Source organism: Scyliorhinus torazame, chromosome 1, assembly GCF_047496885.1.
Source record: "Scyliorhinus torazame isolate Kashiwa2021f chromosome 1, sScyTor2.1, whole genome shotgun sequence".
NCBI lineage: Eukaryota > Metazoa > Chordata > Chondrichthyes > Carcharhiniformes > Scyliorhinidae > Scyliorhinus > Scyliorhinus torazame.
Window position 1 is genome coordinate 37,928,458 of NC_092707.1, and position 21,549 is coordinate 37,950,006.

General features: G+C 48.2%; 1 protein-coding gene across 1 annotated transcript in view; it reads right to left on the bottom strand.

The window, feature by feature from the left end:
- pole (polymerase (DNA directed), epsilon) overlaps positions 1-21,549 on the bottom strand; it is a 204,791-nt gene that overhangs the window by 161,876 nt on the left and 21,366 nt on the right. The window contains exons 10-13 of the mRNA XM_072487322.1: positions 20,591-20,701; positions 20,265-20,350; positions 10,376-10,495; positions 9,446-9,578 (exon numbers count right to left, since the gene is read on the bottom strand). Coding sequence (XP_072343423.1) covers positions 9,446-9,578; positions 10,376-10,495; positions 20,265-20,350; positions 20,591-20,701 — 450 coding nt within the window. The remainder of the gene's footprint in view (positions 1-9,445; positions 9,579-10,375; positions 10,496-20,264; positions 20,351-20,590; positions 20,702-21,549) is intronic.

Below are 21,549 nucleotides of genomic sequence, written 5' to 3' on the forward strand. Positions count from 1 at the left end.
AGTGAGGGAAAAGAAAGGAAAAAAGAACTTTTACAAAAACAAAGAGGCAGGGGGAAAAAAAATATATATTTCTGCACTTTTTTTTTCTCACCTAAAACAAGTTCTCCTGAAAAGAATTTTATAAAAGAGGAAAAATAAAGTTGTAAAGGAGAGAAGGGAGGGGTAAAGAAAAAGGGAAGAAACAAACAAACAAAACAGAGGGGGGGGGAAAGAAAGGGGGGAAAAGGAAAAAATAAGAAAGGGAAGGGGGAAAAAAAAAAATTGCCAGAAGGGAGCCAAAGCAGAGGAAGAAGGGGCACCAAAGCAGACGGGGCAATGGGCGAGCCAGTTCAGACGATCTAAGCAGTGCACCAAGCGGCGGGACAGAAGTATCGCCGCATCAAAAAGAGCTGGGCAGACAGGTGCATTCTCCCCCGGGGCCAGGGGGGAACTGGAACTGGACAAGCATTTGCTGAGGCGCTGAGGGAACAGCAGCAGGTAAACAAGACAGAGGCTAGGGCAGACATGGAGGCCGCAGTGCAGGCAGCAATGGCTAAGGCCCTGACGGAGGTGCAGCATGCCCTAGGCAGAGCAGAGGAGAAACTGGAGGCCCAAGGGGAGAAGCTGGAAGCCCAAGAGGCGACCATTAAGGAGCTGGAGAAAGCAGCGACTGACATGAGCGACCGGATCCCTGGAGAGGGAGGTGGCGAGACTGGGCACAACACAAGGGAGCCTGTCGGGCAGAGTGGACAACCAGGAAAACCGCTCAAGAAGGCAAAATATCAGGATAGTGGGCCTACCAGACGGGAGCGAGTGTAGAAACCCCACGACATACGTGGTCGAGATGCTGGGCAACTTAGTGGGGAAGAAAACCTTTCCCAGCCCACCAGAAATGGACAGAGCACACCGGTCGCTGCGCCCGAAGCCCAAAGCAGGGGAACACCCGAGAGCAGTTAATAGCTAAACTGCACCGTTACCAAGATAGGGAAACAATCCTGCACTGGGCCAGGAAAAACAGAACCTGCAAATGGGAAGGACACTCCATTAGAATTTACGAGGACGTTGGGGCAGACATAGCCAGGAGACGGGCCGAGTTCAATAGAGCGAAAGCAGCTCTTCACAAGAGCAACGTACGTTTTGGTATGCTGTACCCAGCGAAACTCTGGGTCACATACCAAGAAAGAGAATACTTCTTTACAGCCCCCGCCGAAGCAAACAAGTTTGTCGAGGAACACAGGCTGGAAAACCAGCAGCGAGGGTAGAAATGAGGGGCCCCTGGCAAGGGGCAACAACGCACACCCACCCAGTACGGTCTGGGCGAAGGGAGACCCCAGAGCGCAGGGGACTACCCATGTGGCGGACGCACACTGGGCGACCATGTCGGGTGCCCCCGGGACAAAGGGAAACCCTGGAGCGCAGTGACCTGACCGCATGGAGAGAGCAGTGACAGCGGCCATCCTGGACGGCCCCCTAACAAAGGAAAGAGCAGGGGCGCGTCCACCAGGTAAGTATGGTTAATCCCACAGGAACGAGGGGGCAGAAGCCCCCCACCAGGATAGTCACCTGGAACGTAAGGGGACTCAACGGCCCAGTGAAGAGATCCAGAGTCCTCACCCACCTAAGAAATATGAAGGCCGACATAGTCTTCCTCCAAGAGACACACCTGAGAGAGCAGGACTGACTGCGGGTAAGAAAGGGCTGGGTGGGACAAACCTACCATTCCTGCTATGGGTCAAGGGCCGGGGGGGTGGCGATACTGATCGGCAAGAGGACGCTGTTTCGGGCGACAAAAGGCGGTTATGGGGGGGGGGGGTACGTCATGGTCAGCGGGGCCCTGGATGGGGCACCGGTAGTACTAGTTAACGTGTACGCGCCCAACTGGGACGACACGAGCTTCATCAAGAAGACCATGGCAGAAATCCGTGACATAGCGAAGCATCGAGAGAGAGAGAGAGAGAGAGAGAGGGGGGGGTAGGGTAGACAAAGTGGAATACTCCGCAATTGTGATATCAGACCACGCTCCGCACTACATGGACGTGAGGCTGGAGACAGGCAGGGCCCAACGCCCCACATGAACAAAGAACAAAGAACAAAGAAATGTACAGCACAGGAACAGGCCCTTCGGCCCTCCAAGCCCGTGCCGACCATACTGCCCGACTAAGCTACAATCTTCTACACTTCCTGGGTCCGTATCCTTCTATTCCCATCCTATTCATATATTTGTCAAGATGCCCCTTAAATGTCCCTATCGTCCCTGCCTCCACTACCTCCTCCGGTAGTGAGTTCCAGGCACCCACTATCCTCTGCGTAAAAAACTTGCCTCGTACATCTACTCTAAACTTTGCCCCTCTCACCTTAAACCTATGCCCCCTAGTAATTGACCCCTCTACCCTGGGGAAAAGCCTCTGACTATCCACTCTGTCTATGCCCCTCATAATTTTGTATACCTCTATCAGGTCGCCCCTCAACCTCCTTCGTTCCAGTGAGAACAAACCGAGTTTATTCAATCGCTCCTCATAGCTTATGCCCTCCATACCAGGCAACATTCTGGTAAATCTCTTCTGCACCCTCTCTAAAGCCTCCACATCCTTCTGGTAGTGTGGCGACCAGAATTGAACACTATACTCCAAGTGTGGCCTAACTAAGGTTCTATACAGCTGCAACATGACTTGCCAATTCTTATACTCAATGCCCCGGCCAATGAAGGCAAGCATGCCGTATGCATGGAGGTTGGACGTTGCTCTACTAGCTGACAAGGCCTTCAAAGAAAGGTTATCACGGGCCATAGCAGAGTACACAAGAGAACAACCAGAACGGGGAGGTCTCACCCTCCATGTTCTGGGTAGCGCTAAAGGCCGTACTAAGAGGGGAAATCATCGCTTTCAAAGTGCGAAGAGATAGGGAGGAAAGGGTGGCTAGGCAGCAGCTGGTCGACTTCATACTGGAGGTAGGCCGTAAATACTCAGAGGCCCCGACCGTAGAGCTCCTGGCGGAGAGGAAAGAGCTACAAAGGAACTTTGACCTGCTCTCCACCAGGAAAGCAGTGCACCAACTCCGCCAGGCACGTGGGACCCTATACGAACACGGAGACAAAGCCAGCCGCCTGTTGGCACACCAGCTGAGAAAGCAGAGAAATTGCACAAATCAGGGATACCTGAGGCACGTTAGAAACGGAACCAGAAAAGATCAACAAAACCTTCAAGGCCTTCTATCAAGGGCTGTACACCTCAGAGCCCCCAATGGGGCAGTCCGGGTTGAAACGGTTCCTTGATTGACTGGACATTCCAGTTGTGGGGGAGGGCAAAAAGCGGGGCTTGGAAGCACCGCTAGCACTGGGAGAGATCATGGACAGCATTAGCTCCATGCAGGTGGGGAAGGTGCCGGGACCCAACGGGTTCCCGGCGGACTTCTACAAAAAATTTGCAACAGCACTGCAGGAAATGTTCACAGACTCATTAGCTGGGGGCACACTGCCACCCACGCTAGCACAGGCCTCAATCTCGCTGATACCTAAGAAAGACAAAGACCCAATGGAATGTGGGTCATACAGACCCATCTCACTGCTGAACGCGGATGCCAAAATCCTTTCCAAAAGGCTAGAAGACGGTGTACCGGAGGTGGTCGCTGAGGACTGGACAGGCTTTGTCAAAGGTAGACAGCTTACCTCGAACATCAGGCCCCTGCTGAACGTGATAATGACCCCCTCCGGGGAGAGAACACCAGAGGTGATCGTCTCCCGAGACGCAGAAAAGGCCTTCGACAGAGTCGAATGGAAATACCTCATTGAGGTACTGGAGCGGTTCAGGTTTGGAACAGGGTTCACCTCCTGGGCATAGCTCCTATACAACGCTCCCATGGCGAGCATACGGACCAACAATACCAACTCCTGATACTTCCAGCTGCACAGGGGCACCAGACAAGGATGCCCACTGTCCCCGCTGCTGTTCGTCTAGCGATCAAACCACTAGCAATCGCGCTAAGAGCAGCAAAAAGCTGGAGGGGGATCCGAAGGGGAGGCAGAGCACAGACTCTCACTCTATGCAGATGACCTGCTCCTCTGCATTTCGGACCCACAAAGCAGGATGGACGGAATCATCGCACTCCTGAAAGAGTTTGGCGCCTTCTCGGGCTATAAACTCAACAGGAGCAAAAGCGAGATCTTCCCAGTACACCCACAAGTAGGGGGGGCAGCACTAACAGGACTGCCGTTTAAGCAAGCCCAACACAAATTCCGCTACCTGGGGATCCAAATAGCCTATGACTGGAAAGTGATCCACAAATGGAAACTCACCAGTCTGACGGAGGAAGTAAAAAAGGACCTGCAAAGATGGAACACACTCCCACTCTCCCTCGAGGGGAGAATCCAGACGATCAAAATGAACGTACTGCCCAGGTACCTCTTCCTACTTAGATCCCTTCTGATCTACATCCCCAAGGCCTTTTTCAAAGCGCTGGACAAACTAATCATGGCATTCGTATAGGGGGGGGGGGGGGGGGGGGGGAGAATGCTAGGATCCCAAAGAAGGTCCTACAAAAAACAAAATCCAGGGGAGGGCTAGCCCTCCCAAACCTACAATTCTACCACTGGGCAGCGACGGCCGAGCGAATAAGGGGATGGATCAAGGAGCCAGAAGCCAAGTGGGTGCGCGCGGAAGAGGCCTCCTGCACGGGGACCTCCCTCCGGGCCCTCGCCACGGCAGCACTCCCATCCCCACCCAAAAAACACTCCAGCAGCCCAGTGGTGATAGCCACCCTCCAATCCTGGAACGAACTACGGCAGCAATTTGGAAAGAGAGAGAGACAGGGAACAAGAGAGAAGAACTGGGGGGGGGGGGGGGGGGGGGGGTGGAATGAGAGCCAGAAGGAAGGCACGGGATACAATAACGAACATGGCATCTCCAGGAGCAGGGAACGAGGGGAATAAAGACGAGAGGAACGGCAGAAGCGGAGATGAGCGCGAGATCCGTCCGGGAGAAGCAAGCGACAACACCAACATCAAACCCATTCGAGTATTGCCCACTGTAATTGTTTCTCCGGCACCCAAATGTATATTTACCTCCCCAGTCTCCACCCCACCCCCGCCCGCCCCCCCACCAACAGTCGGCCACTAACGTGTTGTAAATAATTTTGCCAGGTGTACAGAGTTGCTGCTGTTGAGTTGGTGCACAATACCCTACCAGTTATTCCATTTTATTTTTTTTTTATTATTTACTATTTTCTTTTCTTTGGTATGTTTGGGTGTGCCCTTCTCTTCTATATGTGTGTATAAATATATATATATATATATATGTCTCATATCCTGTGTACATAACAGTAAATATACTTTGTTCAAAACCCCCCCAAAAAAGATTATGGCTGACCTCTTCCTGGTCTCAAATCCACATTCCCACCTGTTGCCCATATCCCTTTAACCCGTTTTTTAAAATCAGAAATACATTCATCTCAACTTCCTCGTGAATTTAGTTAATGTACCCTCCATTTCCACTCAACCCTGGAGACGTAGTTCTGCTGGTCACCTTTTGACATTCCATTTCTATCTCTTACCATCACCAACTTCATTCTCCTCCCATCTCTGGCTGAAGATTTTCCACAGACATTTAATAATAATAATAATCTTTACTATTGTCACAAGTAGGTTTACATTAACACTGCAATGAAGTTAGTGAAAAGCCCCTAGTCGCCACACTCTGGGGCCTGTTCGGGTACACAGAGGGAGAATTCAGAATGTCCAATTCACAAGTGGCACGCGGCGCAGTGGTTAGCACTGGGACTACGGCGCTGAGGACCCAGGGTCGAATCCTGGCCCTGGGTCACTGTCTGTGTGGAGTTTGCATATTCTGCATGGATTCAACCCCATAACCCAAAGATGCGCAGGGTAGGTGGATTGGCCATGCTAAATTGCCCCTTAATTGTAAAAAAAAATTATTGGGTACTCTAAATTTATATTTAAAAAAAGAATGCCCAATTCACCTAACAAGCACGTGTTTCGGGACTTGTGGGAGGAAACCAGAGTGCCCGAAGTAAACAGACACGGGGAAAATGTACAGACTTAGCAAAGACAGTGACCCAAGCAGGGAATTGAACCCGGGTCCCTATACAAGTCCAGGCTCTCAAATACCTGGATTATCTTCTTTCCCACCCTTTCTGTAACAATTCATTCGGACCAGTTCCTTAAATTTGTCCACACCTACACTTTTCTACATCAGGGTTCTGAACGGTTATTTTACCTCGAGTAAAATGCATCAACTCATTTCCAATGTCGCCATTCTCTTTTGTTTTTAGAAAATATTTTATAGAAGCATTTGTAATTTTCAGTTTAACACTTTAACATTCCTTAAACAAATGCGCGGGCCAACACATGTAAAAACATAAAAGCGTCCCCTACTACCCCCGCCATATTTCCTAATTACCCGTGTACGAAGTTCCCTGTCCTTGTCTTACACTACCATGCCTCACATTTTCCTCCCACCCCTTTCCTCCCCCCCCCCTTCCTCCCTCTCCCTTCCCCCCCCTTTCCTCCCTCTCTCTCCCTCCCCCCCCCCCCACCACATTACTGCTGACGTTCAATTTTCTTTGAAGAAGCAATGTCGCCATTCTCAATGATGCGGTTATTGTCTCCACATCAACCAGATCATTTTGTACCATATTTCCTACCAGAAAGTACATCTTTCCATCCCACCTGTTTCAACCAATATAACTTGGTTGATATATACTTTGAGATACCCTTGTTCTTTTTTCTAATACTCCAAGTTCTACTCGTCATCTTTCAGCACTTTTCTATAAATTATTGTAAAACAGCCCGTTATTTCATCTTCTCTGAACATGGAAAGCACAACAGCGCCCATACTTCCTCAGGAAACTAAAGAAATTCAGCATTGACGCTTAACAATTTTTAGAGATGTGGAGATGCCGGCGTTGGACTGGGGTGAGCACAGTAAGAAGTCTTACAACACCAGGTTAAACTCCAACAGGTTTGTTTCAAACACTAGCTTTCAGAGCACTGCTCCTTCCTCAGGTGAATGAAGAGGTATGTTCCAGAAACATATAGATAGACAAATTCAAAGATGCAAGGCAATGCTTAGAATGCGAGCATTTGCAGGTAATCAAGTGTTTACATATCCAGAGATAAGGGTAACCCCAGGTTAAAGAGGTGTGAATTGTCTCAAGCCAGGCAGTTGGTAGGATTTCGCAAGCCCAGGGCAGATGGTGGGGGGTGAATGTAATGCGACATGAATCCCAGGTCCTGGTTGAGGCCGCACTCATGTGTGCGGAACTTGGCTATAAATTTCTGCTCGGCGATTCTGCGTTGTCGCGCGTCCTGAAGGCCGCCTTGGAGAACGCTTACCCGGAGATCAAAGGCTGAATGCCCTTGACTGCTGAAGTGTTCCCAGACTGGAAGGGAACATTCCTGCCTGATGATTGTTGTGCGATGTCCGTTCATTCGTTGTTGCAGCGTCTGCATGGTCTCACCAATGTACCACGCTTCGGGACATCCTTTCCTGCAGCGTATGAGGTAGACAACGTTGGCCAAGTCGCACGAGTATGTACCGCGTAACTGGTGGGTGGTGTTCTCACGTGTAATAGTGGTATCCATGTCGATGATATGGCACATCATAGATTATCATAGAATTTACACTGCAGAAGGCCATTCGGCCCATCGAGTCTGCACCAGCTCTTGGAAAGAGCACCCTACCCAAGGCCAACACCGCCACCCTATCCCCATAACCCAGTAACCCCACCCAACACTAAGGGCAATTTTGGACACTAAGGGCAATTTATCATGGCCAATCCACCTAACCTGCACATCTTTGGACTGTGGGAGGAAACCGGAGCACCCGGAGGAAACCCACGCACACACGGGGAGGATGTGCAGACTCCGCACAGACAGTGATCCAAGCCGGAATCGAACCTGGAACCCTGGAGCTGGGAAGCAATTGTGCTATCCACAATGCTACCGTGCTATCTTGCAGAGATTGCCATGGCAGGGTTGTGTGGTGTCGTGGTCGCTGTTCTGAAGGCAGGGCAGTTTGCTGCAAACAATGGTTTGTTTGAGGTTGCGCGGTTGTTTGAAGGCAAGTAGTGGGGGGGTGGGAATGACCTTGGCAAGATGTTCATCTTCATCGATGACGTATTGAAGGCTGCGAAGATGTCGTAGTTTCTCCGCTCTGGGGAAGTACTGGACGACGAAGGGTACTCTGTCGGTTGTGTCTCGTGTTTGTCTTCCGAAAAGGTCGGTGCGGTTTTTTACTGTGGCGCGTTGGAACTGTCGATCGATGAGTCGAGCGCCATATCCCGTTTGTACGAGGGCATCTTTCAGTGTCTGTAGATGTCTGTTACGCTAATTTTTACAGATGTATCAAAGAAAGCATCCTATCTGGCTGCATCACAGCCTGGTATGGCAACTGCTCAGCCCAAGACCGTAAGAAACTAGAGTCATGGACACAGCCCAGTCCATCACGTGAACCCGCCTCCCATCCATTGACTCGGTCTACACCTCCCGCTGCCTTGAGAAAGGGGCAGCATAATCAAAGACCCCTCCCACTCAGGGTATTCACTCGTTCAACTTCTTCCACTGGGCAGGAGATACATTCATAATAATTTCATAGAATTTACAGTGCAGAAGGAGGCCATTCGGCCCATCGAGTCTGCACCGGCTCTTGGATAATAATTGCTTATTGTCACAAGTAGGCTTCAATTAAGTTACTGTGAAAAGCCCCTAGTCGCGACATTCCAGTGCCTGTTCGGGAAGGCTGGTACGGGAATTGAACCCGCGCTGCTGGCATTGTTCTGTGTTGCAAGCCAGCTATTTAGCCCACTGTGCTAAACCAGCCCCAGTTAAGTATGGGAACACGCACTAGCAGATTCAAAAACAGCTTCTTCTCCGTTGTTACCAGACTCTTGAATAACCCTCTACTGATCTGATCTGATCTCTTCAAACATCTTCTCTTAAAATAATAATCTTTATCATCACAAGTAGGCTTACATTAACACTGCAATGAAGTTAGTGAAAAGCCCCTAGTCGCCACAATCCAGTGGCACCTGTTGGGTACACAAGAGGGAGAATTCAGAAATTCCAATTCACCTAACAGCACATCTTTCGGGACTTGTGGGAGGAAACCGGAGCACCCGGAGGAAACCCACGCAGACACGGGGAGAACGTGCAGACTCCGCACAGACAGTGACCCAAGCTGGGAATCAGGTCTGGGACCCGAGTGCTGCGAAGCCACAATGCTAACCACTGTGCCACCGTGACTGAGTAGTACTGCACCCCTGTATGCTTCACCCGATGCCTGTGTCTATGTATTGACATTGTGTATTTATATGTGCCCAATGATTTTTTCATGTATGGAATGATCTGTCTGGACTGTACGCAGAACAATACTTGGTACACAGTACCTCAGTACACATGAAAATAAAACAAATCCAAATCCAATCCAAACATGTACCACCTATCTGCTGGTGTTACCTGTGGTTCCTCAGTGGCCATTCGACACATATCTTCGGGGTCCAACTCCACTGGGTCATATCCCAGTTTGGCCTTAGCTGCAGCCTTCAAGTTTTGACTACCCACAGGGAGATAACTATCTCGCTTCACCCACCTGGCGTGAAAAGAGCACTCAATTTAAAAGTTGACCTCAGACATACATTAGCAAAAATAGAAAAAGCTGCCGTGTGTCTCATTCTGAACATATGGACCAAAGGTTCCTAAAAGCAACGCAAGCATCTATGCAGTGTCCTTACAAGATGAGTGGTTCCCACTTAATTACATCTCAGCATACGTGGAGTTTTCAACAGCAATTTTCCCCCAAAGTTTATTAGCCAACATCAGCAATCAATGCAGTCATTGGCCTAAAATGTGAATTCTGTTTCTCTCCACAGATCCTACCTGACCTGCTAAATGTTTTTAAAATTCCTGTTTATATTTCTGAGATCAACTCTATATTTTAAAAGTTATTTAGTAGCCACTCATACAAAATGAGCCCTTTGACTAATAACAGGATCCATTTCCTTCAGAGTAGACTTGGTAAGGTCTGTGAAAGTTTAGAGCAGTTCACTGAAAGCCAGATTTCTGGTAATTATGGAAGGAGACCGGGTTTTGTTAACTAAGGCAGCAGGGAGCATTATCCTCAATCTCAGGATAGTACTTTAATCAAGATCATGCCTGTAACAGTCATCACTGAGAGAATGGAATGCATTTATAAAGTTCATGATGAAACATATCAATGCCGACAAAAGGAACAGTTTCCATGTTGGGAACAACCACTGTGGCGATTAAGCATTCTCAAATGTAGAATAAAGGAAAATATATCCAGTCTTAAGACACCAACATGAACTATGTTTATAATTAAGTTCCCTTGTACAATTAAAGACAACTGCATCAACCCAAATCTCATACCTGTAGCAGTCCATGTGAATGCTCTGACTCGCTTTGAACTCGTCCTGACTGTCCTTCTGAAAGCCAATCTCTTGGTACATGTTCAAGCCATGCACCGCAGCTCGTGTCTCCACAAATGGCCTATAAAGCAGAGTAAATACAAGTTACAGTTCTGAAGAAATCCTTATATTTATACCCTTCTACTTCCCAGCTAAAATTGAACCGCTGCAAAAATTACCATTGCATTGTGCATTCTGCCTACAAAGTACTCGAGACATCTAATGGCAGGAAATCAATATTGCAACTAAATGGCTGCAAATCTGGGAGAAAATTTCTGAATGGAAACCTGGTTCACCGAAGTGCTGAAGGATCAGAAAAAGCCTGGGCTGTATGAATTCCTGTTTAAAAGGAATTTTGCCTTGGCGGCAGTTGTTACTTCTAGCTATTTTTGATGTAACTGGAAATTAAAGTTCAATGATACTTGAAACATTATATTCAGTATTAGAGGTCAGACAAGGCTATTGAAACTTATTGTAAGAAATTAGATTAAGAAAAATTGTAAAATAGGAATCTGCAAAACTGAAATCCATATGCAGCCGTATTACAAAATATACACCACAAAAACAGGCCATTTGGCCCCAAAAGTCTCTTCCTATTTTTTAAACTTTAGCAGTAAACTCCTTACTCGCTAACCTAGCCTCTCCTTAAATGTGTTTTTATGATTTGTCTCAACTATTCCTCACAGTAGAGAATTCCGCATTCTCCAGGGAATGAAGCTTCTCAAATTCCTTATTTGATTTCTTGGTGACAACAGTGGGCAGCACGGTAGCAGAGTGGTGAGCACTATGGCTTCAGTGCTAGGGTCCCAGGTTCGATTCCCGGCTTGGGTCACTGTCTGTGCGGAGTCTGCACGTTCTCCCAGTGTCTGCGTGGGTTTCCTCCGGGTGCTCCGGTTTTGTCCCACAAGTCCCAAAAGACGTGCTATTAGGTAATTTGGACATTCTGAATTCTCCCGGTCTACCCGAACAGGCGCCGGAATGTGGCGACCAGCGGCTTTTTACAGTGACTTCATTGCAGTGTTAATGTAAGCCTATTTGTGACAATAAAGATTATTATTAGTGCAATACTGGCCTCCAGGTTTGCTCTTTCCCGACGAGTGGAAACACAATCTGCCTGCTCTATGAAAAGTTTGAAGACTATTACGTTACCGCTGTTGTTTTTATCCTAAAATCAGCCTTTGCTGATAAGTATATTTCTTAAATTTCTAGTATCATTGTAATTTTATTCACCTTTCAGTGTATCCATATTCTTTTTATCATATGGTGCTCAGAACTGTACACAGTGTGGTTGAAACAAATTGTGACAGAAGTTTAGTGTAACTTCTCTACAATTCATTTCTATACTTCTAGAAATAAACTTAAATATTTGGTTTGCTTTCTTTGGGGCCTCACAGACTTGTGCTGCAACGTTTAGTGATTTTGTGTATTTGCACCCTCAGGTCCCTTTGCTCCTCAACCCCAGTGTTCCCTCAGCAAGCTGCAATATCCAACCTTCATTTTTGTTGAAATTAATTTGGCATTTATATTTCCATTTTGCACACATGTATTTTCATCTTATAATGTGCTGCAGATACCCCTCCACTGCACCCCCCTTCACTGCACCCACCTCCCCCACAACCCACCCATCCACCAGTTTAGTGCCTGCAAAATTAGAAATTTTGTTTTTGATTCCAAGATTCAAATCATTAATATAGATTAAGAACTGTAGCCCGACTTCCAGTTGCGGCGATGTGGAGCTAAGCCGCACGTTTCGGCAGCTCCCGCAACAACGGACTTTCGGGCTCTCCAGAGGAGCCCCAACGGAACTTTTTTGATTTGATCCCGTGTGGGAAGGTGCAGTAAGGTCCCCCCTTACGGTATATGGCCGAGATCAGCGGTGGAGCGGCGAGAAAAGAGGCTCTGGAGCAGCGGCAAAAACGAGGGGGAAAAAGCAAGATGGTGGAGGGCGGAGATCGAGCAGCATGGGGGCCGGACCAGCAGTTCCTTAAGCGCTGTGTGGAGGAGCTTAAAAAGGAGGTGCTGGCGCCAATGCTGTTGGCGATCGAGGGGCTGAAGGAGACCCAGAAGGCCCAGGCGGTGGAGCTTCGTGAGGTGAAAGATAAAATGAATGATAACGAGGACGAGATCCTGGGCCTGGCGGTAAAAATGGAGGCGCACGAGGCGGTGCACAGGAGGTGGGCCGAGAGAATAGAGGTCCTGGAGAACAGGTCGAGGAGGAAGAACCTCCGGATTCTGGGTCTTCCCGAAGGAGTGGAGGGAGCTGATGCCGAGGCGTATGTGAGTACGATGCTCCATTCGCTGATGGGAGCGGAGGCCTCTCCGACCCCCCTGGAGTTAGATGGGGCTCACCAGGTCCTGGCGAGGAGACCCAAGGCTGATGAGCCGCCAAGGGCGATAGTGGCACGGTTCCATCGCTTCGCGGATAAAGAAAGTGTGCTGAGATGGGCCAAGAAGGTGCGGAGCAGTAGATGGGAGAGCGGAGGAGGCAAGGAAGAGAGCTGGCTTCAACCGGGCCAAGGCGGTGCTGCATAAAAAAAAGTCAGGTTCGGCATGCTGCAGCCTGCGCGACTGTGGGTCACTTATCAGGACCGACACCATTATTTTGAAACCTTTATTCAGACGGAAAAACTGGACTCGAACTGAGGGGATGTGGTTGTGGGGGGAGATGGTGGTTGTATATGGGGTTGTAAATAGGGGTAAAGAATACTTCATGGGTGGGATGATGGATGGGGATGTGGGTAGAGTTCTGGTTAAAATTCCTAAAATTCCTTTTTTCTTTTCTGTAGACGAGATGATGGTGATGGGGAATGTGGGCGTCGGTGCTGGAGGGAGGTGAGACTCGGGGTTGAGGGAACTGGGATAATGGCCGCAAAAGGAGCTGCGCCACAGGGGACGGGGCTGGTTCAGGAAAGCGCGGGCTTTCCTGTCAGCTGACTCACGGAAGTAATATGGGGGGAGTAAAAGAGCTAGATGTGGATCTGGCGGGGGGGGGATTTTAGGGTTGCTACTGCACTGTCCGAGGGGGAACTGAAAATGGAAGAGATGGTCGGGACGGGGGTTCCCCGCCTGGGGGACTGGAGGGTGCGGGAGGCGCGAGCACGGGACTGGCCTAAGATAGGAGATGGCTAGTCGGCGGGGGGCGACGGGGACAACACCCCAATCCGGCTGATCACGTGGAATGTGAGGCGCCTAAATGGGCCGGTTAAGAGGGTCCGAGTGTTCGCGCACCTAAAGGAACTGAAGGCAAACATGGTCATGCTTCAGGAGACACATCTGAAGGTGGCAGATCAGGTCAGGTTAAGAAAGGGATGGGTGGGACAGGTGTTCCATTCGGGGCTGGATGCGAAGAATAGAGGGGCAGCAATACTGGTGGGAAAGCGGGTGTCGTTTGAGGCCAAGAACATAGTAGCGGACAAGGGAGGCCGATACGTGATGGTGAGTGGTAGGTTGCAGGGGACGGTGGTGGTACTGGTGAATGTATATGCCCCAAACTGGGACGATGCTGGATTCATGAAACGGATGTTGGGGCATATTCCAGACCTGGAGGTAGGGAGCTTGATAATGGGTGGGGATTTTAACACGGTGCTGGACCCAGCATTAGATCGCTCCAGATCCAGGACGGGGAAAGAGGTCGGCTGCGGCCAAGGTGCTTAGGGGGTTTATGGACCCGATCAGTGGAGATTTGCCAGGCCTTTGGCCAGAGAATTTTCTTTTTTCTCCCACGTACACAAGGCCTATTCCCGGATAGATTTTTTTCTTCTGGGCAGGGCACTGATCCCGAAAGTGGAGGGAACGGAGTATTCGGCCATAGCCATTTCAGACCATGCCCCACATTGGGTGGAGCTAGAGCTGGAGGAGGAGGGACCAACGCCCGTTGTGGAGGTTGGATGTGGGACTGCTGGCAGACGAGGAAGTGTGCTTGGGGGTGCGGGGGTGTATCGAAAGGTATCTGGAGGCCAACGACAACTGGGTGGTGCAGGTGGGAGTAGTATGGGAGGCGCTGAAGGCGGTGGTCAGGGTAGAGTTAATCTCCATCAGGGCTCATAGGGTGAAGAGGGCAGGGAAAGGGAGAGGTTAGTGGGGGAGATTTTAAGGGTGGACAGGAGCTATGCAGAGGCACCTGATGAGGGACTACTCCGGGAGAGACGAAGTCTCCAGACGGAGTTCGACCTGTTGACCACAGGGAAGGCAGAGGCACAGTGGAGGAAGGCACAGGGGGCGATATATGAATATGGGGAGAAGGCGAGTCGGATGCTGGCACATCAGCTCCGTAAGAGGATGGCAGCGAGGGAAATAGGCGGAGTCAAAGATGGCAGGGGAACTACAGTGCGGAGTGCGGGTAAATTGAATGAGGCTTTTAAGGCCTTTTACGAGGAGCTGTATAGGTCCCAGCCCCCAGGGGGAAAAGAGGGGATGCGGCGATTCTTGGACCAATTGAGGTTCCCAAGGGTGGAGGAGCAGGAGGTGGCTGGTTTGGGGGCGCCAATTGGGGTGGAGGAGCTGGTTAAAGGACTGGGGAGCATGCAGGCAGGGAAGGCCACGGGGCCGGATGGGTTCCCGGTGGAGTTTTATAGGAAGTATGTAGACCTGTTAGCCCCGTTGCTGGTAAGGACCTTCAATGAAGCAAGGGAGGGGGGAACCCTGCCCCCGAAAATGTCGGAGGCGACGATCTCTTTGATCTTGAAGCGGGATAAGGACCCACTGAAATGTGGGTCGTATAGACCGATCTCGCTCCTTAACGTAGATGCTAAGTTGCTGGCAAAAATGTTGGCCACGAGGATTGAGGACTGTGTCTCGGGGGTGATTCACGAGGACCAGACGGGATTCGTAAAGGGTAGGCAGTTAAATACTAATGTGCAAAGGCTCTTAAATGTGATAATGATGCCATCGGTGGAGGGAGAAGCGGAGATAGTGACAGCCATGGACGCGGAGAAGGCCTTTGATCGGGTAGAGTGGGAGTATCTCTGGGAAGTGTTGAGGAGGTTTGGGTTCGAGGGAGGGTTTATTAGTTGGGTTAAGCTCCTGTATAAAGCCCCGGTGGCGAGTGTGGTCACGAACCGGCGGAGGTCGGAGTATTTCTGGCTGTATCGAGGGACGAGGCAAGGGTGCCCCCTATCCCCACTGCTGTTTGCATTGGCAATTGAACCTTTGGCCATGGCGTTAAGGGAGTCGGGGAAATGGAAGGGGGTGGTTAGAGGGGGAGAGGACATCGAGTGTCGCTGTACGCAGACGACCTGTTGCTGTACGTGGCGGATCCAGTGGAGGGGATGGTTGAGGTAATGCAGATCCTATGGGAGTTTGGAGACTTTTCGGGCTATAAGCTCAATGTGGGAAAGAGTGAGCTCTTCGTGATCCATCCGGGGGACCAGGGAAGAGGGATAGACGACCTACCGTTGAGGAGGGCGGAAAGGAGCTTTCAATACTTGGGGATTCAGGTAGCTAGGAGCTGGGGGGCACTGCACAAACGTAATTTGACGCGGCTGGTGGAACAGATGGAGGAATATTTTAAAAGGTGGGACATGTTGCCACTCGCTGGCGGGTAGGGTACAGTCGGTTAAAATGGTGGTCCTCCCGAGGTTTCTTTTTGTATTCCAATGCCTCCCAATTGTGATTACTAAGGCCTTCTTTAAGAGGGTAAGCAGGAGCATTACGGGATTTGTGTGGGCGAGCAAGACCCCGCGGGTAAGGAGGGGGTTCTTGGAGCGTAGCAGAGATAGAGGAGGGTTGGCATTGCCGAATCTGAGTGGTTATTATTGGGCAGCCAACGAGGCAATGATCCGTAAGTGGGTGATGGAGGGAGAGGGGGCGGCGTGGAAGAGGTTGGAGATGGCGTCCTGCAAAGGAACAAGCCTGGGGACGCTGGTGACGGCACGAGCCCGGTGGTGGCGGCAACGCTAAAGATCTGGGGGCAGTGGAGACGGCACAGGGGTGCGACGGGAGCCTCGGTGTGGTCCCTGATCAGAGACAACCATCAGTTTGTCCCAGGAGGGTTGGATGGGGGGGGGAGGTTTCAGAGCTGGCATCGGGCAGGGATTAGAAGAATGGGGGACCTGTTCATTGACGGGTCGTTTGCGAGCTTAGGGGCGCTGGAGGAGAAGTTTGGGCTACTCCCGGGAAACGCTTTCAGGTACATGCAAGTGAGGGCGTTTGTGAGGCGGCAGGTGAGGGAATTTCCGCTACTCCCGGCACAGGGGATTCAAGATAGGGTGATTTTGGGCGTATGGGTCGGAGAAGGCAAGGTGTCGGCGATATACCAGGAGATGAAAGAAGAGGGGGAGGCTTTGGTAGAGGAGATGAAGGGTAAATGGGAGGAGGAGTTGGTGGAGGAGATTGAGGAGGGGCTATGGGCTGATGCCCCAAGTAGGGTTAATGCCTCTTCCTCGTGTGCCAGGCTTACCTGATACAATTTAAGGTGGTTCGTCGAGCGCATATGACGGGGGCGAGGCTGAGTAGGTTCTTTGGGGTGGAGGACGGATGTGGGAGGTGCTCAGGAAGTCCGGTGAACCATGTCCATATGTTTTGGTCATGCCCGGCACTGGAGGGGAGTTGCGGGAACAGTATCGAAGGTGGTGAAAGTACGGGTCAAACTAAGCTGGGGCTAGCACTATTTGGAGTAGTGGACGAGCCGGGAGTGCAGGAGGCGAAAGAGGCCGGCATTTGGGCCTTTGCGTCCCTAGTAGCCCGGCGAAGGACCTTGCTAATGTGGAAGGAGGCGAAGCCCCCCAGCGTGGAGGCCTGGATAAATGATATGGCAGGGTTTATCAGGTTGGAGAGGATAAAGTTTGCCCTGAGAGGGTCTGCGCAGGGGTTCTACAGGCGGTGGCAACCATTCCTCAACCATCTCGCGGAGCGTTAGATGATGGTCGGACAGCAGCAGCAGCAACCAGGGGGGGGGGGGGGAAATCGTTCGTTTGGGGAGGGGCAAGGGGGGTTTCTCTGGGGGGGGGGGGGGGGGGGATTTGAGCAAGAAAACACATGAATGATCTGGAAACTGACATGTACGGGAAGAATCCAATGTACAAAGTTCTGTATCTTATTGACTTGCCATGTTCATGTCTTGCCACGCGAGCTTTCTTTCTTTTCTTTGTTACGGAGGGGGGGGGGGGGGACATTTTTTTTTTTTTTTTTAAAAAGAACTGTGGCCCCAGCACTAATTCTTGTGTGTTTCCGTGCCATTTCTGTCACTCTAAACTAGCACCAATTTATTGCAATTCTTTTCTTTTGCGGTCAGCCAGCTATCCATAGAGCTACACTTGTTGAGCTTTTCCATTATTTTCTGTTTTATTATCTATTACGTGAACCTTATCAAAGGCTAATCATAAATCTAGATATATCACATCAATCATATAACTCATGTCGACTCTTGTTATCTCTTCGAAGCATTCACTGAGGTTGGTCAAGTAAAGAATTTTCTTGTAAAATCCTGTGACTTCCAATTTTTGGATCCTAGATGTTTTACTATGCATTTCTTTATTTCATTATTTTTTCTTACTATTGATGCTAAGCTGAATGATCCATCGTTCTATAGCCCTTTTTAAATATAGTTATATAGTTATAAACTTAGCTATACACCAGCTGTTTTGATTGCACTATTGTGTAATAGCACCTCCACATGTATTAGAATATGCAGGTGCAATCCATCTGGATCAGGGTTTAAAAACATTTTTTTTTTTTTTTAAAATTTGATGAGTTAATGATATTTCTATTCTTTTATAATTTTAAATACAATCTCCTCTTCGGATATCATGTCCAGTTGATCCATCTCTCTGGCAAATACCGAAGCAAAATATATATATTTATTTCTGCCATTTCACTATTGCTTTGCGATTTCATGCTGAGCGTCCTCTAATGGCCCTATTCCCATTCAGATGTTCCTTGTATTTATATGCCTGTAAAGTGTGTTACAGTTTTTGTTTCATGTTCACGGATTTAATTGTCCCTCTAGATGTCTCTCAGTCTCTTTGTATTCTTTTGTCACGCTCTCCTCTCCATTCATCCATGATGGTTCTTTAGTGCTTAGTTTCTTCTTGTTCTGAATGTAATCACACCATTCCCCCCCCCCACTGTGCTGAGCACCATTTTAAATAAAGGTTAGATGTTGCAGCTTGCTGAGGGAACATTGGGGTTGAGGAGCAAAGGGACCCGAGGGTGCAACTTCTACAAATGCCATTCTACATCACTGTTAGCCAATATTGTTGTTGATTTTGTTTTCCCAAATTCTATTTTCCATCCCTGAAAATCAGCTTTTCTCAAATCTATTATCCTGGTCCTTTGCCATTCTTATATATTTCTTAATTATTATCCTACCTATATTGTGGTCACTATCAGATGATCTCCTATTTTTATTTATCTTATTGATCTGGTTCATTTCCTGTTACCAGATACAGTAATGGTGGTCCTCTGAAAGGAGACCTAAACACCTTGTAGGATCTGCATTTTGTTAGTTCTTTTACCCACCTATCGAAAGTTATACTGTGATATGGTATGAATTAAGTAATGGCATGATGGGAAGACTGGTCAAAAGGTTTGATACAATACCAGAAAGACTGAAACTACTCATTCCAGCTCCCCAGGCCCAGGTAAAGAATGCTGCCCTAACCATTTTCAGACTAGTATGGCCGTAGGCCAACTCTGCATAACTTGAAGTCTGAAAAGATCAGCGAAGGTCGAGCCATTCCAAAACACCGGACCTTGGCAACTCCTGATAAAACTAACTTGTCATAACCCAGGGTCGTAGGACTTTAAAACAAAGATAAGTTCAGGAAGAAACAAGTCTATTCTGACCTTTCAATGTTCCCTCCGAGGACTAAATAATGGTATGAGTGAAATGACCAAATTGAGTTAATTCTCCGCAAAAGCGCAGAACTTATGAAAGACTGAGCAGTTTTGTTGACTGCCCTCTTACTTCAAGTTTCAGCCATTACTGCATGCAGTTGTTTTTGACAATAAAGCTTGTTATTCTGTCTTAACGAGTGTGTTGAATTTTTCTACCACAGAAGCGAAAATATTGATTATGACAATACAATATAAAGCACGACAAAAAAAGCATAATATTTCAGATGTCCAGCAATTGCAGTGAGAAAGACAAACGCTGCAAAGACTCAGACCAACAGATAGTTAATGCTTCAAGTCAATGACCTGTCATTAGAATTAGAAATAATACAAACTTTTAAGGAAGTACAGAGTCAATCAACGCTCAAGAGTCTAAACATGCTTAAAGGCTGATAGTATTTCTAACATCTTCATCTTACAGCTATGATTATAGGTCAACAACCAGAAGCACTGTTTCTCTGTCCGCAGATGCTGTCTCACCTTCTGGATGGAAACACATTTGCTGTTTAAGTACTTAGCAAATGTTTCTTTTAAATTATTCTCAGCCCCTCATTTGCGATTCAGCATCCTCATTTATAATCCCATTCCAGAGGGGAATAAACATACCCTGCCTGTTCGGAATGGAAAAAGGACCCATCCAATGAAACAGGATATTTAGGATTATTCGGAGTTCTCCATTTCACAATAGTGTAATATTCTTAACATATACACCAACTGAGCTAACATGGTCCAACATCAAATAAAATCTTATAAATCATTTGATCGTATTTTATGCAATGTCATTTGCTGCTCATATACCATTCTTTTTCATTAAAAGGGTGGCTGCTGTAATAGAGAGACTGCAGACTCCTGGGGAAGGGAGAGTTAGATTTGTAGAATGGCTACTCTCAGATGAACCTATTATTGAGAAGTCTCAAACAGTGAAAACATCTGAGAGCGCAGATCTGGACAGATCACTTGTCCAATTTATAAAGATTACAGAGCAGTCACTGCAGCATCAACAATAAAAACGCACTCACCAATCAAAAGAGTCACCGTTATACGTCACAAGTATGTTAGGTTTAGTTTCCTGGACTTGTTCAAACCATCTTCGAATTAAGCTCACCTAAAGCACAATAAAAAGTAAAGCTCACCAGCTGTTTGCAAAACTTTTCATAGTGATTTCTGAAAAACGAGAAAAAAAACCTGAAACTGGACAGAAGTAGGTACCTGTAAAACTGGGTCTCCAGCTTTAAATAAGTGGCATTACACACATTCTAAAGCTAGACCTTAGTGTAAAAGACTAAATCAATAAACAAAAACACTTTAAAAATGTCAAGTTGCAAATCAAACAGATTTCACCCACCTCATCTGGTTCATTAAATACACAGAAAGGGCCCTCATATTCTGGCTTTGGTGTAAACTCAAAATCCTCAATATCTTCAGATACAATTTCCCGGTTTGTTATCAAATATCCCTGTAAAGAGAGAGATAGAACTAAATATTACATATCCCAGTCAGTTCAAGGTATACTTTGGTATAAACGCAGAGCAACAGCTGATAAGACTCCAACAACTTGAATTTGTCTTGCATGGGCAAACATTAAGTAATATTAGAGGCATAATCATAAGAAAATAGATGTCAAGCCAAAGATGGATGTATTAGGAGAGATAACCTCAGGCTTAATCAAACAATGTGTTTTAATACGAGGCTTAAAAAAAGACGGAGATAGCGAGGGAAGAAATGATAAGAGCGCGGGGATTAGGTGGTTGAAGGCACAGCTGCTAATGGTAGAGGGGTTGCTAATGCTAGAAGAGGTCAGAGTTGGAGAAACCAAATATTGTGCTGAGAGGGAAGTGTTGAGGGGGAAGTGATTGGAAAGAGGGTGGAGGAGCGAGTCCAGGAAAGGTATATAAGGGGTGAGGATGGGAACCCAGAAACGAAAGCACTGAAATAATAATAATCATTATTGTCACAAGTAGGCTTACATTAACACTGTAATGAAGTTACTGTGAAAATCCCCTAATCGACACACTCCGGCACCTGTTCAGGTGCACGGAGGGTGAATTCAGAATGCCCAATTCACGTAACAAGCACGTCTTTCGGAACTTGGCGGAGGAAACCGGAGCACACAGAGGAAACCCACACAGACAAGGGGAGAACGTGCAGACTCCGCACAGACAGTGAACCCAAGCCGGGAATCAAACCTGGGACCCTGGCACTGTGAAGCAACAGTGCTAATCATTGTGCTACCGTGTAAGTCACAAGGTGGTGGGATTGTGCTTTGAGCAGAAAGTAGGCTACTATAAGTTAATATTAGAGGTG